The sequence below is a fragment of the Meleagris gallopavo genome, chromosome 20 (assembly GCF_000146605.3).
Source record: "Meleagris gallopavo isolate NT-WF06-2002-E0010 breed Aviagen turkey brand Nicholas breeding stock chromosome 20, Turkey_5.1, whole genome shotgun sequence".
Lineage (NCBI taxonomy): Eukaryota > Metazoa > Chordata > Aves > Galliformes > Phasianidae > Meleagris > Meleagris gallopavo.
This window is the reverse complement of record NC_015030.2, coordinates 7,122,863-7,139,234: the sequence shown is the minus strand read 5'-3', so window position 1 is coordinate 7,139,234 and position 16,372 is coordinate 7,122,863. Positions and strand designations below refer to the sequence as shown.

The window sequence follows — 16,372 nt, the reverse complement described above, 5'->3', positions numbered from 1 at the left end:
GGAAGGTTTTGAGCTATTTCTGATTCTTTTTCCAGGATGGGAAAAGGATAAAAACAATGTAGTGGGAGGCCCTGAGCTTAAAACCTCTTTCCTTGTTTTTTTCCCTTCTTGCTTTCTCCCATAGCAAACAGGCTGAGACACCAAATCAAACTGCTGCCCTACCATTCAGCAGCTGCAGGGTAGGAAAAAAGCAACAAGTGGTGCCTACAATTGCCATTCTGTGGCTTTTGGAAGGCTCAGATGTCAAGCTAATTTGGTGCCATTTCCTGTTTTGTTACGGCCAGAGAGAAGGAGAGAAAAGAGATGCAGCAAATCTCAGTTCCTGAAGCAGGGGTTCCTCATCACTGGCCCCGAAGTCTCTCAATCAAGGCAACACCATTTCCAAAGGAGCTGCTGCTGCTGGGGAGCTGCTCCAGTCTGTCTGCTCCCCTCACCCACGGCATCTGTGCAAACCAACAGGAGCCCCTACAAGCAGCAGCCATCCCTCCAGCATGAGTCCTGCCTAATGGGGAGCAGCAAGGAGGCTGCACGTGCTGCAGCCCTTGTTTGAACATCTGCTGTCTCTAACAGGAACAGAAAAGCACGGCACACTGACATGGGTTGCAATAGATGAGTCTTAAAATTGTGCCTCATAATCAACAGCAGGGCAGAATCTCACTGCTGCCAGTTGGCCCCATCACCAGCACAACATCCACCATCCCAGATGACATGACGCTATGGCCAGGGACTTCAAAAAGGACAGCACGATTGTCTAATTGGATTTCTGGTCTCAATTAGGACAGAGGAAAACCAAATGCAAAGCTGACCTGGAAAGCTTCAGCCATCTGCACCTACAAGTGGCTAATCTGCAACCTAGGAGCACACAACCAGGACACAAAACATTGTCTCAAGGTGTGCATTGACTCACCCGCTTCCAACTGAGTCCAGAGATGCACCAGCAGAGTCCACATGCAGCAGAACATTGCCTCCATTCTCCCCAGCGCTGAGGTTGTACCAGAAGGAGTCAGTTCAGCTCTGACCCCTCCCTGCCTGCAGCAGGATGCTTAGCTGTAAGATCCACGCTGAACCAGAGGAGCCTCAACAAAATCCCATTAGTTTCACCTTGAAATCAAATGGAGATCAGGGCCTAACAAGCAGCTGAAGTAAAGCAATGACCCAGACCACATGTTGCCAATCAGATGCCATGTGAGGCTCATTATTGCAGCCCAAAGGTTAGAGTGGCTGCTCAAGCATTTCCATGTGGTGTTGGAGAATGAGCACCAAAAGATAAATGAGTCAGTGCAGGAGCAATATGAGCTGATGGTCAGTGCACCCCCACTCACACCTGGAGCTGCAAGGAGCGTCAACCAAAGCACCAATGGTGGCATTGCCTCACTGCATGACTGCATTTGCTCAATGATGAAGCAAAACACTTCCTTGCTGCTGCTATAACACAACAGCAACCTACAGCATTCCCAGCCTGTGCTGCTGGCAGCTGAGCCCTGGCACTGCCCTGCAGCGCTCCTCTGCTGGCTGCTGGGCCTCCCAATTATAGTGTTTAACTGTACCTTGCCAGCTGATAAAAGATCAGGATTTGCATATGTTTGCATGGCACATTTGCATACTTACAGTGATAAATTCTGCACTGTGAACACACCACCATAGATGGAACAACCTCAGCAGCTCCATGCGACCCCACTCTCATCCCAGCACCACATCCCCTGTCCCACATAGGGAGCAGAAAAAAGCTTAACTCTCATGATGGCAAACTCCACCCCATTGCATACCGTGCTGATGCAAGGGAAAAACGCATGCTGCCTTTTCCTCCTTCCCCCCAAAAAGCCAATTCCTCAGCAGCATCCCCAGAGCATCCCATGGGCTGCGGTGGGCACTCAGCCCTGGGTCTCTGCAGGGAGCCCGCCCGCGGCACGCCGCGCAACCGCCGGATTTATGCCACCGCTCCTAATGATCAGCTGTGGACACAGAGGAACTCCCAGCAATTTCCACCCTCGGTAGACACAGGTTTTCAGCACCGGCTATTTTTGCTGCCCACAAGTATTTTCATTTAGCTGGTTGGAAATCAGGGCTATAAACGGAGGAGGTTGGATGCTGAGCGTGAGCAGCTCCGTCAGAGGCCAAAGGAGATGCTGCCATTCTCACCCACACGCTGTGAGATTACTGCTTGGCCCTCTTCCAGAGGGGCTTCCAAGCTGGTTTTTCCTTTCTGCTGAGCAATCTGGAACCTGATTTTCCTCCACTGTGTGTTTTCATCAGTGGTGGATGGAGGGTTCAGTGCAACGTTCTCAGCACTGCTGCTCCAAACGCGCTGGAGGGGAGCCCGATTTTAGAGCACATCAGCAGAGATGAGAAGCGAAGCCCAAGTGGTCACCGGTTCCATCCTACAGCAAAGCAAAAAATGCAATGAAACTTCACGGAGGTGGCAAAAATAGCAAACAAAGTGGAAAGAACAAATGCTTAGGAAAAAAGAAAAAACAACAAACCACAAGGACTGCGAGCAAAGTGTTTATAGAAAATGGCTGCAAGCTTAAGTGTAATTCAGAAAGTCTTGTCTGAGTGTCAGAGGTTCAATACTATTGCCTCCAATTTAAATCATTTTTAAAAGAAGTGCAAAAGAAAGGTGATGAAAGGGCCCTAACGTTGTTCCCTGGTCTGAAAAACACAGCCCACTTGTGCACTGTGGTAAAGTTTTGCATTTTGGCTAGACATCGCGTGCAGGGCTGTGCTGGAGCCTTTGCTTATTTTTAAAAGTTGAAGTCACCGGTGATCCATGAAGGGAGAAAATGCCTTTTCCTTTGAGGAAGATGCCATAGGAGCAACATTTCCTGGAGGGGAAGGGTCTGGGAGGACCATTCTATGCATCCATGCCTCCTGGTCCAACAAAGCATGGGTGAAGACCAGTCCTTGGAGTGAAACCTCCTGTTTTGGGGCTTGGCTTCCATAACTGCACTCCTGTTGCTTTGCAGTGGTGCTTGAGGATGTTCACATGCTGACATTGTAAGCCAAGGCTTTTCCCCATTGGTGTGTTATGGAGGGGTGGCAGGGCCGTGGCACCCACATGCAAGGACAGGCACACATCCCCTACATCTGAGAGCAGTCACCCAACACAAAGCCATCCCCATCCCCGAGGATGTGGGGTGCAGGATCCAGCCCTGGTCCTCGTCCTGGACATCCCCGGCCTGGCTGCCGGCCTCGCCTGGGATTCCTGGTAGGGAGGGCTGAACCCTGCGCCTCCTCCAAGGTAAATACACCAGTCTTTAGGCAGTCTACTCCGTGGAGACTCTTTGCTGCAGCCTGTCTGCTCTGACCAGATGCTGGAAGTGCTGCAGCTCAAGTAGACATCAATCTCCTCTTGAAAGCCTCTGGGGCTGCGGTCCATGCAGAGACCCCAGCAGAGCCAAGGGGACATCACTGGGATATCCCATGGGGAATGATGGAGAGGCAGTACTGGGTGAGCCCAGGAACCCAGGAGTCGAGCACCCCAGTGCCCAGCATTCATCCCCATGGTCCTCAGAGCCAGCACAGGGCTGTGGCAATGCAGAAACCCTTTGCTCACCAAAGAGGAGGTAAACACCGGGCACTGGCACCAAGAGCCAGACACAGAGGACCGAGGAACAGCCGCTTCCTTGATGGAGACTGCCTTGCACATTTGGAAAAAAGATTCCCAGCTTTTCTATATTATTCAGGCACCCAGACAATTTAGGCGCTGATCTGGGCTTATAATCTGGCCTGAGAAGGGATTGTTTCTGTCCCTGCACTGAAGCTTAGATTTTAAACTCAGCGTGAGCCATTATTATCATCCATCTCCTTTGTGACACAGGCCAGAGACTTTCACTGCTGTACCAAAGCAATAACTTCTGGTTCAGCCTGCCAAGAAACTTCTATGCAGATGTTCTCTCTGTATTTTAAAGGAGAGAAATGCACAGTCAACACCAATAAGCACTTTTTGCTTACAGCAACCTGATGGACTTGGGGTGTCTGTGTGTAGGTTTCTACCAAAAGATAAGTTGAACAATTGTGTGACTTCTTTTTTTTTTCCTTTCCTCCTGCTTATGCAGTGAGTTACTAATATCCTGATTGGAACCAGATTTGCATGAATTAGAAGTCGAAATTGGAGCAGCAACTGCTGTGCAGAGGATGTAAAGGGAATAAAATGAATGGGGTATTAACCTTCAACCACTGAATATTAATCAGTGTTTCACAAAAAAGAAAATACAGAGGCTGCCACACTAAATATTTTTAGCATTTATTGACGGGCTTGATTTCCTCTTTCTTTTAGACCTTTTGCTTCCAATCATGGACCATAAAAAATCACATAGATGGGGGAGCAGAGGGAGGGAGAGGGCGAATTTAAAAAAAGATCATCCATTTTCTTAAGTGCCGGATGATATTTGTGAGTTATGCAACACAGAAAACCATCTCACAAACAGAGTGCCTTATCCCGCAACTGATCTACTCAAAGGCTCATTTCTCCAAGTCCCAAACCAAACAGAAATCGACCCAGAAGTACAGCGAAGCCTTCGGAAATGAATGCACGATAAAGAAATAAACTTCTTAAAAACTAAACTTCCCGTGTGCTGAAAAGTAAAATGCAGCTGAAAATCAGCCCAATAAAAGAATCAGCTCATTAAACAAAGCTTTTTTTTTTTTTTTTCCCTAACATAATCCAGTGCATGAAACCAAACCAAAATGCCCCTTGGATGTGATGGGTAGGCGAATGGGTGGATCCAGTGGATGGATGCAATGGGTGGACACGGCGGGTGGATGCTGGGAGTAGATGGAATGGATGGAATGGATGGGTGCAATGGTTGGGTGCGGAGGATTGGTGTGATGGGTGATCAGGATGCGTAGATGCAACATGTGGGTGCAGTGGATGGTCACGAAGGGTTGTGTGATGGGTAGATGTAGGGGATGGAATGGATAGGGGCAATGTTGGGTGCGAAGGATGGCTGCAATAAATGGGTGCCATGGGTGATCCCTGATTGGACCTGGGTGATGGAGGTAGCAAACAGCCCAATGCAACCTCCCCAGTGTGAGATGTGGTCAGCACTGGAATCAAACCCAGTGGTGTTGATCAGACCATGCCATCTCACCAACAGCACTGACAGTTACAAAAACCACACAAGTAGAAAACTATGGAGACATCTCTTTTTTTTTTTTTTTTTGCCATTTCTCACCCATAAATTTGGCAATGGGAGGATTTTGAGCAAGATATCTCCTAAAATCCTTTTTTTCAGCACAGACAATTCCCTCTATGCCAAACAGTGCCTCCCTTCTCCCTTCTCCTCAATGCACCTTCGCAAAACAGAATTCATTTTCATTAACTTCTTATCGAGTTACCTGGATTTGTTTCAATGCTCAGAATGTATTAAAAAGAGAGAGAGAGAGAGAAAGAGAGAAAAAACAGTGGTAGGTTTTCAGGAAATAGCAAGTTCTTTTTCACTGAGATAGAAATCATTTGGCAAGCTGCAGTGAAATACTTCTAGGTTCCAGAAGAAAGCAAGGGGCAAAAAAAGTAAGCAAGCAAAGGGAAGATGCTAATGAACTGCAGAGGAGAGAAAAAATAAAGTTTAAAAGAAAATAAAAAAAAAAAAAGAAAAATACAAATCCTGTTAAACACACATCCTCCTCCAGATGATGTGCAGAGGAAACCTGCAGTGTGTCTCTGCAGCACCTTCCCTGGGAAGTGGTTAAGGGTAGGTGGCGTTCCAGTCCCGGGAATAACCACCATTTCAGCCCTTGTTGCCAAAATCTCCAGCTCCCAGCTCGGTGAGACTGCCTGAGGAAGGCTGGAGCCCAGCAGGTGAAGGTGTCATTGCAAACAGAGATGCCTCACTTTAAGCAAAAACACAAATGTTTTCCTCTTAACTGGCAGTGGCTACCCTGAAGTTGTACTAAAGCCATCAGCTGCTGCTCTGAACTCCAGGAAGCTCCTGACAGACCAAACCACTGGGTTTGCTTTAATTTCTGTCCTGTGTTTCAGACCAACACAGTACAGACCAAGGTCCAGCTCAGCAGGCATCAGCTCCCTACAGCCCAGCAGTGCAGCCAGAATGGGTGAAAACTTCAAATCCCGTGGGGCCAGAAGAAGGCCAGGGCAGCCCAGCACCTCTTCAGCCACACGCACACCATGGCTGATGTGTATTTCCAGCAGCAAAGCTGGGTTATTCCATATTCTCAGGCCTTCAGCACTCAAATGGCTTTTTTGCCTGGGAAGAAAGAGATGCGTTTATTGGTGGTGGTTTTTTTTTTGTTTTTGTTTTTTTTTTGCTTTCTTCCTTCTTTGCATTTTCTCAGAAAGAAGGCTGCATTCTAATTAGTTCGCATTTACAGGCTGCATAATGGAAATGCGATCCCCTCCCTAACCTTTATCATCTGTTTCTTATCTTCAGAGCTTCACAGACCCCTTAACTCTTAGTGCACGGGGAGACATTTCAGCCCTTCTGTTCCAATGAGATCAGCAGTGACATGATTGGGCAGAGGACCACCTCCAATCTACTGCATTGCAGGGAGGACAAGGTACATCATTCTGTCCTCCCACCCCCAGCTCTGCTGGCACAGCATCACCAGCAGATGTACAGGAAGATGCTGTGTTAATGTGGGTTGCATATTTGGACTCCAAAGGACATCAGCACCTCGTGCTTATCCTGTCTGCACCTATACACCAACTGCAGGGGATGCTTCCAGGCAGTGCAGCCAACACCGTCTATCCAACATGCTCTGCATTAACTTCTGCTCTGCCCTGGACCTAAGGCTCCAGCAGCAAAAGGAGCAAAGCACAGGCTGTGAAATCCCACTGGGTGGGCTGCAACAGTGCTCAGCCAACTCACGTTGCTGCCTCTGGTTCTGCTGAAGCCGGAGCAGTTTGGCAAGTGATGCAGAGCTAAAAGCTTAATCACTTGTTTATATCTTAAATAAGCCCTACACCTGGAAAACACATCTTCTTGCAGCAAGTGTCTTTGGTCAGACACCAGCCTGTTTGCATATATGGCTCCTCTGAGCCACACGTTAATTGTAGGCTGCTATAAAAAAATACCTTTTTCCCCTTGCACGTTTTAAATCTGTCAGTTTTGATTTGCATCACCCAGTGCTGATGCTGAGCATCTTGGTCCTTCCTGCCCCATCCCAAGGATACCTCATCTCCTCCACACCTCCCTCCCAGCCTTTCCCATCCCAGCACAGAGCAGCGGGACCCAATTCTTCCACTTTCACACCAGAAAACAATATGAGATTTAAGCTGTGGGGAAGGCAACCTGTTTCAGCCTGACCACTTCTCTATTCTTTTTCCTTCTGGGGGGGATCTCTGAGGGTGTTTCTCAGTATAAAACTGAGGGAGCTTCACTAGGGTTCAGTATTACAGCACTGAGACAGCATACATGGATCTCCGTGCTGTGTCTTGCTTTGATAACAGAAGAATGCCAGCTGGACCTTTTATTTTAATTTCTTTACTGTTTTTCTCTCTTTTTATGTTTTTTTTAAAGCTGTCTGTGCTGCTTTTTAACCATTATCCTGCGCACGTGGTTCAGCCCTTTACAAAAGCAAAACACAACAAAAAATCCCTAGGTGTGAGAAGATTAAAGATTTGGAGATCTGGACATTTTCAAATCAAAAACACATGTTTAAAATAAATCGGGCTGGCGGACAGCCACCACTCCTAAAAGCCAAAGAGCCGCTGCATTAAAGGATCTCCTGAATGCCCGAGGAGAACAGGAGCGTCAGCAGCACAGCCAGGGCTGGGATTACTTCATGGGGTTTTGATGCTCGTCATCATCGTTTGTGCTGTCTCCAACGCCACGACCATTTTTTGGGCAGCCCTGGTGATTTTGAAGTGTGCCTACTCTTGTCTATCCATCCCCCAAACTTGAGCTCCCCATAAGATTTCAAAACCCAAATTCAAGGCCAAATCTGCTCCCACCGAGATCTGGGGAAATCAGGAGGAAAAAAAGCTGCCAACTCTGAGCTGAAGCCAGACCGTTGGCTGAATTCTTCAGGTAAAAGAGACAGCAACCCTTCCCAGGACTAGGGAATGGGCAGAGCCTGTGGATGAAGAATTTGCCCCAGCAGGGAGGTGATGAGGAAGATGAGGAGGAAGAAGAAAAAATGAAGGTGAAGGTGAAGAAGAGAGTAAGTCTTCAGCCCAGCCAGGGAGCTGCCAGCAGTCAGGAGGAGATGGCTACTTGCTGTCTCCTCCAGCCTCGTGCTGCTTGCAGTGCCCAAGGTCTTCATCAGGGCTGGGACCAACTCATCTCTGAGCCTCACAGGCCATGAAAACACACATGCTAAACAAACAAGATCTCAAGTCTGGTCCTAAATTTCAGTCCAATATGCAGTATGAACAAAAGCAGCGATCCAGTACAGTACTGGCTTCCCTGAGCTATCTTGAATTTTGCAGGTATGAGTGCTAGGCATGACCTAGCTCAGCTGAAATGCTTGTCCAAGAGGGTCTATCATGGCTGCAGACTATCAGAGCATCTGAAGTAACCAGGATTCCTCCTACCTGACAAGTTGGATGTGTTTCCAACCAACAGGAGAACATCTCAGGAGGAGTACTACGCACTTCGCTCACCAACACCCAATTTCCTCCATCCTTACATTGTCCTTCTTATTAGCAGAACCATCTAGAGCAGGATTCTGGGTTTTGAAGGCCTAGTTGATGAGAAAAAATGAACGCAATTCATCAGAACTTTCTTTACGTGGAATAATTATCTTCATCCTACAGTTGTTTATGGGGTCTTTAACTCTTCCCTTTCTACAGGGGGGTTTCTGAAATCTATTTTATTAGGGGAAAAAGATTTGAGTATATTAGGCAAAGTGCCAGTTGCCATGGCAACCTCGGATTTTTCCATCTTCATTACAAGTTCAAGTAAAACCTTCATATAAAATCTAAATGAAAGGGCGCATTATAAGTCCATTTTGAAATGTTTGCCTGGAAGTAAAACTTTGGACTGCATCCTTTTTTCTCCGCTGAACATTCTGGTTCTATGCGGAACACATTTTTCAAGTCAGATTTTTGTTTTCTTTCAAATTTTATTCCGTTTGCTCATACAGGGTGGGTCGTCTAGTGGTTAGAGCAAGGCATCAAGGCAACTGGTTTCCAGTCTCAGTCTGTTCCTGATCGGTCAGAGAGCGTTCCCAATTTTATCCAGGTGATTTGGGCAAATCCCACCAGCTCTAAAAATCCTTTTTTAAATTATTTTCTTCCTTACCAGTATAACAATGATGATAATGACTACTGACCTATGGTGCACCAGGATCCACTCAACGTTGGCCAAGTACTCTGTCCTCAGAACAGTGGATCTTCTCTGCCACTGCATTTTCTCCTTGGTCTGGAAGACAGACTGAAAGGTTAAGGAGAGGTAAAGGTTAGAGGATGACATGAATTGTCTGTTTTCTTGGCAAATATTTGATTGGGAAATACGCAATTGGACTGCTTGGTCTAGATATGAACACACTGTTGTTCCAGGAGATTCTTGTCATACTTAGACAATACCTCGGTGCCACCTGAGTGGATTAATTCTTGCGCTGTGTCATCTTAGAGGGCTCTGGTTTCATCTAGTCATGGGAGGAGGCAAATTCTGCAGCTGCCTTTCATTTCTGGGCACTGCCTCACCTGGGGCCAGAAAGCCACAACCATTTCAAGGACTTCCTTCCCAAACAGTCCCCATGCTGCACACAGCCAGCAGCTCCTCTGGGACTGAACTGGGAGATACCTCCTCCTCAGCCTCTGCCTGGTCTATGCAATGCAGCCCATGCTTGGGGGACTTCAGACACTGGTACTTCAGTTCCACAAATTGGTGCAAACTCAATCAGTGCTGCACTGCTTGCACAGAGCAGCCCAAAGTGCATTGCTCACAGTGGGGCAGCTGCAGCCCCAGAAGATCCGCATGCATGGTTTGGAGCACCAATTTCCAGGCAGCTTCTATGAATGTTGGTGGCCAAGAGGAGCAGGGAGCGAGAGGGCAGCATGCCATGCTGATCACCAAGAGCTGCCCACAGCACATGGAGCAACACCAAGCAGGAGCAGCCATTCCCTGCACCCCTCACCAGGCAGGGATGGGGTGCAACTCAGAACTTCACGCTTTTCATCCTCTCTAATGATGCTAGAAAACATTTTCCAGATTCGCCATTAGGCTGAAAGGAGACCCTTCTCCTGTTGGATCTCATTTCCCACTACACCATTACAGCCCCAGCTCCAACCTGTTGCCTCCTCTCAGAACTCAGGCGGGAGGAGGGGGTTACACATGGCTTTGCTTTTTTGATACATCCTTCCTTCCGCTCTTCACAATCAATTAGTGGGCAAAGACTTCCGAAAAGCTCCTTCCTCCCTAACCTTTCGCAGCCTGTTGCGATAATGACTCTGGAGAGCTCGACCTGGGCCTTTGCATGGGGTTCGTTACCATCCCGGGGCAGCGGAAGGTGACCTTCATCCCTCCCTCCTCTTCCTTTCCTACCCCCACAGCTCAGGTAAGGACTCGCTCCCCCCCCCCCCAGCAGATGAGGGCTCTGGTGTCGTTCCTGCAGCGCAGAGCTAAGGGGGTGGCTGCAGGGATGTCACAGAGCCCAAGGGGTGGAGGGGCTGCCCTGAAAAATAATGATTGTAATTATGCATACCTGAATCAAGACATCAAGAGAGGGAGGTAAAAAGGGTCTTTCTGGTTTTAATTTGTCATTTCTTTCCCCCTCTCTCGCAAGGCAAGCTGCTTTCCAGAAACCAGGCTACTGCAGCCTCCCCCCTCCCAGCACAGCCCGTAACTGCAGCGATGTGGTTTGCCAGCAGCACCAGGGTTGTTTGGTCCCTCTGTGACACAGACACGCAGGTAGCACGTACCCGCAGAAGTTTTCCCTGGCACCTGCAGCTGCTTTCACAGTCCATCTGCCCAGGGACAGTGCTGAGGGCTTTCCAGGCACACCCTGTACCAAAGCATCCCTGTGCTGTGGGGCTCTGTGGATGTGCGTGGGGTCAATGTTATCCCACTTGGCACTTGTCCTGGAGATGTGCCCTCCAGCATTTGTACAAGGTCTTTCTGCAGCCCTGATAGCTGTCTCCACACCTGGTAAAACCCCTTTCCCAGTTCACTGACATCACCGCCCACCTCATCTGATAGGAATGCCGTGGCTTGCAGCATCCTGCTCCCCAGAACCACAGACCCTCCGTGCCTCTAAGTGACATCCCAACTCATGCCACTGTCCCCACAAAGGAACTTTCCTTTACTATTTTCCTCTCACCAGCAGCAGGACAGGTGAGCAAAGCACCGCTGCACAGCAGAGCTGCAGACCTGGACATGGAGATGCAGGAAAAGCAGAAAAACAGCTGCTAAACCCCATGAGCTGGCAGTGTTTCAGTCCTCAAGCAACCTATTAAATGCAACACTTTAAACCTCTCAACCTAATACAGTCACAGCTGCAGCCATGCAGTTACTTCTGCAAGAGCAAAGTGATCTCTTAGGAAAAAAAAAGAGCATTTCTTTATAGCAAAGGCCAAACCATCACCTGCACCTGGAGAGTGTGAGCAGTACCTGTGCAGCCCCTCTGTGGCTCAGCATTGTTCCATTTGCACCCACACGCTGCTTGCTGCGAGGGCTGCAAGCAACCAAAGCAGGGTTTTGCATAATCAAAACCATCCCAGCCAAATGCAGCAGAGACAACTGGAACCACTTTGAGGTGAGAAGCCTATTACTGAGTTATAAACCTCTCCCATCCTCTGCCTCTCATAGGGCCAGATAGGAAAATAATAACTCAAGCCCATGTGGGGAGATGGAGAGAATACAGTGTCTCCAGGTAACAAGTATTTGCTTCTCTATTGTTCTAGCCATAAAATGGATTTATTAAAAAAGAAAGTCTGATTTAATTTGAATTAAATGTAAGTGTGCCCTGCTGGGTGTTCTTAATGCCTTGTAAGCTACGAAGTCACAGCTGACTGCATGCAACACAGAAGGCCCAAAGCTCAAAGGAGCATCCTGGAGTTATTGGCAGCAATAGCTCAGCACTGATTTACTCTTGGAGCCCAAATTCTATCATCCTTTTGAGGAAGAAACCCCACATTCCAGCACTTCTGGGGATTACACCCCAAACGGAGCACCTGTGGGACTGACACCTCAAATCCAGCATCCATGGAGGACTCCAAACCCAACATCCTTTGTGGAGAAGGAGCCCCAAATTCCATCACTTCTAGAGATTCCCTCCCAAAATCCAACACCTATGGGGGTGACACTCCAAATACAGCACCAATAAGGTCTCCCCAGATCCTACATCCATGGGGGACCCTAAATCCAGCACCCTTTTGAGTGGAGGTTTGGCATCCAGTGCCTGTGCACACTGACCCACCTGCACAGGCACCCATGGGTGAGGGTGCTGTCCCTGCTCTCCTGGGCACCAGCTCTGTGCAGTGAGGATGACAGGAAGAATGGAGCTTTTAAGAAGCTGCCACAACACAAAGCCATTTTCCCTCACTACCTCTATTTTGGCCAATTTCCCTTATTCTTTCTCTTATCACTCTTCCCACCTTGGCCCAAAGGGGGAAACTCATCCTGTAGCTGGAGCTGAGCAGTGCATGGGAAGCAGACCCAGGAACGCACTGCCTTCCTTCAGCAGATTCCCAAAACCCAGGTGAGAGCTGCAGATTTCTGCACTCTGCACACTGTTAGCTCGGCCAGGACGGCTCCATCAGCCTCTAACTCTGCTCTGGCAAAACGTGTTGAATGCACAGAGCTCTCCTTCCTATCACCATAGGGATGAAACACCCAAATTTTAATCACCGCCGATCCCTAATAAACCTCTAATGAAGGGACATGGTTGTGCTCGAGCAGATCTGCCCGGCCGAGGACAAAAAGCCCTTCACCATGTGGACCACAGCACTCAGGATCTGTGTTTTCCTGCTTCCCCATCCTTGAAATCTCAGCTCTGACCACTGGCAGCAGAGGGGAGAATCAAGAGACAAGCAGAGGACACGCTTCCCACCGCTCTGCCCCCTCCCTCACCCAGCATCCAATAAAGATGATTGAATTACATGTCCTTTCCTCCCATTGAAATCACCGCGCACCGCTCGAATATTAGAGCTCAGGAAATCAGGCACGACAACTTCCCTCGTGAAACCTAAGAAGGCAGAGCAGGGGTCTGGAACGGCCAGCCTGCGAGCGCGGGCTGCTCTAATTAAGAAATCACCCCGCTGAGCAGAACCTAATCTAAATAAAATAGAAAAAGGAACTCGGCTCCAAGCGACGCCTCGCGCTCCCCTGCCCGGCTCCCCAAAGCACGGCCAGCTTTTCCTTCCCGCTCCTCCTCGGAGGGCGAGGTAGGAGCACACAGAGCCCTGTGTGCGCTTGGGGTGGCCAAGGTCCAAAGGAAAAACACCCTGACCGACCAACTAGCCATCCACGGCGAAAGGCTGCCATGTTTTTTTTCTTGGTGGTGGTGGTGATTTGTTATGCTTACAGTCTCACTCACCTCAACAGACCACATGTCCCGGATGCAACGCATCTTCCCCACATCCCCACCTCCTGCAGCCCCACGGTTCCTCTCCCCACTCCCATCCAGGACTGCAGAAGCATCCCAGCCCATCAGCAGTCCCCAGCGCTGTGAATTTACCATGGGAATCGCTGCTCAGACACAGGAAGATTTATAGCGATAAACAGAGCGGCACAGACGGTCCCGTGTATGTTTTAAAAAAGCACTTACCTGCTTAGAAGGGAAAGTGCTCCTACTTGAAGGTTTCCTGGCCAGACCTGAAAAGTAAATCAAACAAACACTATTTGCATTTATCCATAACTCCCAGCAGATTGTTGTTCTAGGGGCTCTCAGTGGAGTTGATCTGCCTTGTGCCATTGGAGGGCCTGATAACACCAGAATGGGACAAGACCAGAGCATCCAACTGATACCTCGAGCCCATGTCTGCAGTGCAGCACCAGCAAAGCAATCGCATGTATGCAGAATGCTACCCCGGAGGCCATCTCCTTTCCTCCTTCATATGGCCTGATGCAGACAAGCATAGAATATCATATCACAGAATCACAGAATGGGTTGGAAGGGACCTCCCACCTCCCCCCCAACCACCTCCTGCCATGGGCTGGGTGCTCCCCCAACTCAGACAGCCCAGGGTACCTCCAGGAATGGGCACCCACAGCTCTGCCAACACCTCACAACCTCTGAGCAAAAGATGTCCATCTAACATCCAATTTATAGATGCAAGTGCAGGGAAGGGCTGCCATTCCCATTACATCATTTAACCTCTGAGAGCACCACAGGGCCAGGAGGAGCCCTCCCAGCCCCCTGCTTGTCCCCAGGCCTCCAAAGCACTGCAGCGTGCTCCCAGATGTCTTATTTTCACACTTTATTTCAAACAATAAACCTTTTTCTCCATAACTTGGCTCAAGCATTAACACTCCCAGTGCAGTTTCCTTTATGACAGCCTCAGGCTGCCCAGCAGCCCCCCCCACACCACTTAGCCCAACCCATAGCACCCCCAGCCCTCTCCCACCACTGCCCAGTCATGTCATTTCCTTGTTCTCCAGTGGAAAATAAAACAAATCCACTGAGGCTGTAAGGTATCAGGTAGGGCAAGGCAAAGGGCCAGCAGCTGTCCTAGAACTGTCGTCCCCCCCAACACCCCAAATACAAGTAAAGGTGCTCAGAGACAACACTGCAGTTTCTGCCCTCCCCATTTCTCCTGCATGTGATCCCCAAAACAATTGGGGATCTGCACTGCACTTAGGAAGCAGCACCAAGCAGATAACAGATTCCTGCCCTGAAGAGCTCACAGCCTGAGTAGATTCTATGCACAGGAGTGTGATGACAGACTATTTCTCAGCTTAGTGCTGCATATGAGATTTCATCAGATATGGTGTTAGAGATGCCCTTTACATCTGCTTCTCTTTCTCTTCTTTTTTTTTTTTTAATAAAGCCAACAGGAGGCTTTTCCCTAACAGCTTCCAATGACAGCCCCCCACTCCCCCTCATCACTACTGGGAGCATCCACAATCAGCATCATTCTTGTCACAGAGATGGGAAACTGAGGCACAGAGATGGGAAACTGAGGCACAGAGACAACCTACATGGCTTGCCAAAGTCAAAAATATCCATGTTGCAGAAACAGATATCCCAAAGAAACACAGCTTTGAGAGGCATTATCACAGGCTAGATGCCAAGATGTGTCAGAAGAGAAGAGAAAAGGCATTCCAAATCTAGCAGGAAATATTTAACAAATCCTGATGTCCCCAGTGCTCACGTCAACTTAAAATCTTAGCTAAACACTGGGCAGTGCCAGGGGGTGCTCAGGCATCACCATGTCCCCCCAGTGCCTCCTGCACCAGGACAGGGCACCTGCAGGGAGCAGTCCTGCTGCTGAGACCCCATGCAGCCACCCCAACAAGTCCAGCTCTCAGCAGCAAAAGTCTTGATTTGTTTCCCACTTCAGGCTGGAGAGTGCTAAGAGTCTTTGCACTGAGATGCTGTACATGTACTCATATAAAGAGGCATATACGTACCTACGCATCCAGGTGTTTGTGCAAAGAAAACCATTCCGACATCTGCAGCAGGTGCATGGCCAAAACACAGCTCAGACCCGGCTCAGCCCGAAGAACAAAGCTGCAGAAAGCCCCCGAGCTTCCCCTTCCCCACTGTCCTTCCTGGTCTGTGCATTCTCCATCAGCATCCTCAGCATCCCCGTGCAGCAGTGAGACAAGCGGGCTGCACAGTAAGGCAATGAGTTTGGAGTGTGCTCCCTTCTCATCTCCCACGCTGCTCTGTTTGCACGCTGCTGGCCCGTGTCAGGAGGCAGGGGATGGAGGAGATGATGGGAGTCCAAGGACACCTTTTCTTAAGCCCCATTCATAGTGTAGGCATGGCATAACAGCCCGGCAATTGTTCTCCCAAATGTCACCTTCCCATGTAGGGCACTGAGCTGACAAAAGCCTCTTACGGGCATGTGTGGGAGGGAGGATTCTTTATTATTTTTCTAAGCATTACATCCTTTTAACAAACACCTCCAGATAAATCCCTCCGTGCACAGACGGATTCTTCCCTCTTTCAACCAGCTCTTCCTCCTCTCCCCCCTCTGCTTTCCCTTTCTCTCCTTCTCCCTTCCCTGCTCCCCACAGGAACAAGCTGCCTCTGTCTGTGCATTCCTGCCAGCCCTGCTTGCTGCCTGCGCCCGAGGTCTGCATTGGCGGGGGGGGCAGGCAAGAAAAAGCAGCGCCCAGTGACTGTTGTGTCATCAGCTTAATATCTGAACAGGAAAAACAAAGGTGCTTCAGAGAAGCAACATCGATGCCGTGCCCCTGCCCCCAGCTTGGAGGAACTCAGAGATAACGAGGGCTGAAAGAAAGGCATGAGAATAATTAAAGCTACCCGAGCGATTCCTGGACGTATTGCAGCTGCTGAT

The 16,372-nt window shown here is 49.1% G+C and overlaps 1 protein-coding gene and 1 long non-coding RNA gene across 2 annotated transcripts in view; one reads left to right on the top strand and one right to left on the bottom strand.

The window, feature by feature from the left end:
* SOX9 (SRY-box transcription factor 9) overlaps nucleotides 1-62 on the top strand; it is a 9,125-nt gene extending 9,063 nt beyond the window's left edge. The window contains exon 6 of the mRNA XM_010721506.1: nucleotides 36-62. Coding sequence (XP_010719808.1) covers nucleotides 36-62 — 27 coding nt within the window. The remainder of the gene's footprint in view (nucleotides 1-35) is intronic.
* A 5,558-nt stretch (nucleotides 63-5,620) lies between these two features.
* Nucleotides 5,621-15,889, bottom strand: LOC104913798. Its single transcript, XR_795623.3, has 4 exons — nucleotides 15,477-15,889; nucleotides 13,672-13,718; nucleotides 9,235-9,335; nucleotides 5,621-8,643 (listed from the first exon to the last, which is right to left on the bottom strand). It is a non-coding gene; the product is annotated as an uncharacterized LOC104913798 (long non-coding RNA).
* Nucleotides 15,890-16,372: the final 483 nt, after the last annotated feature.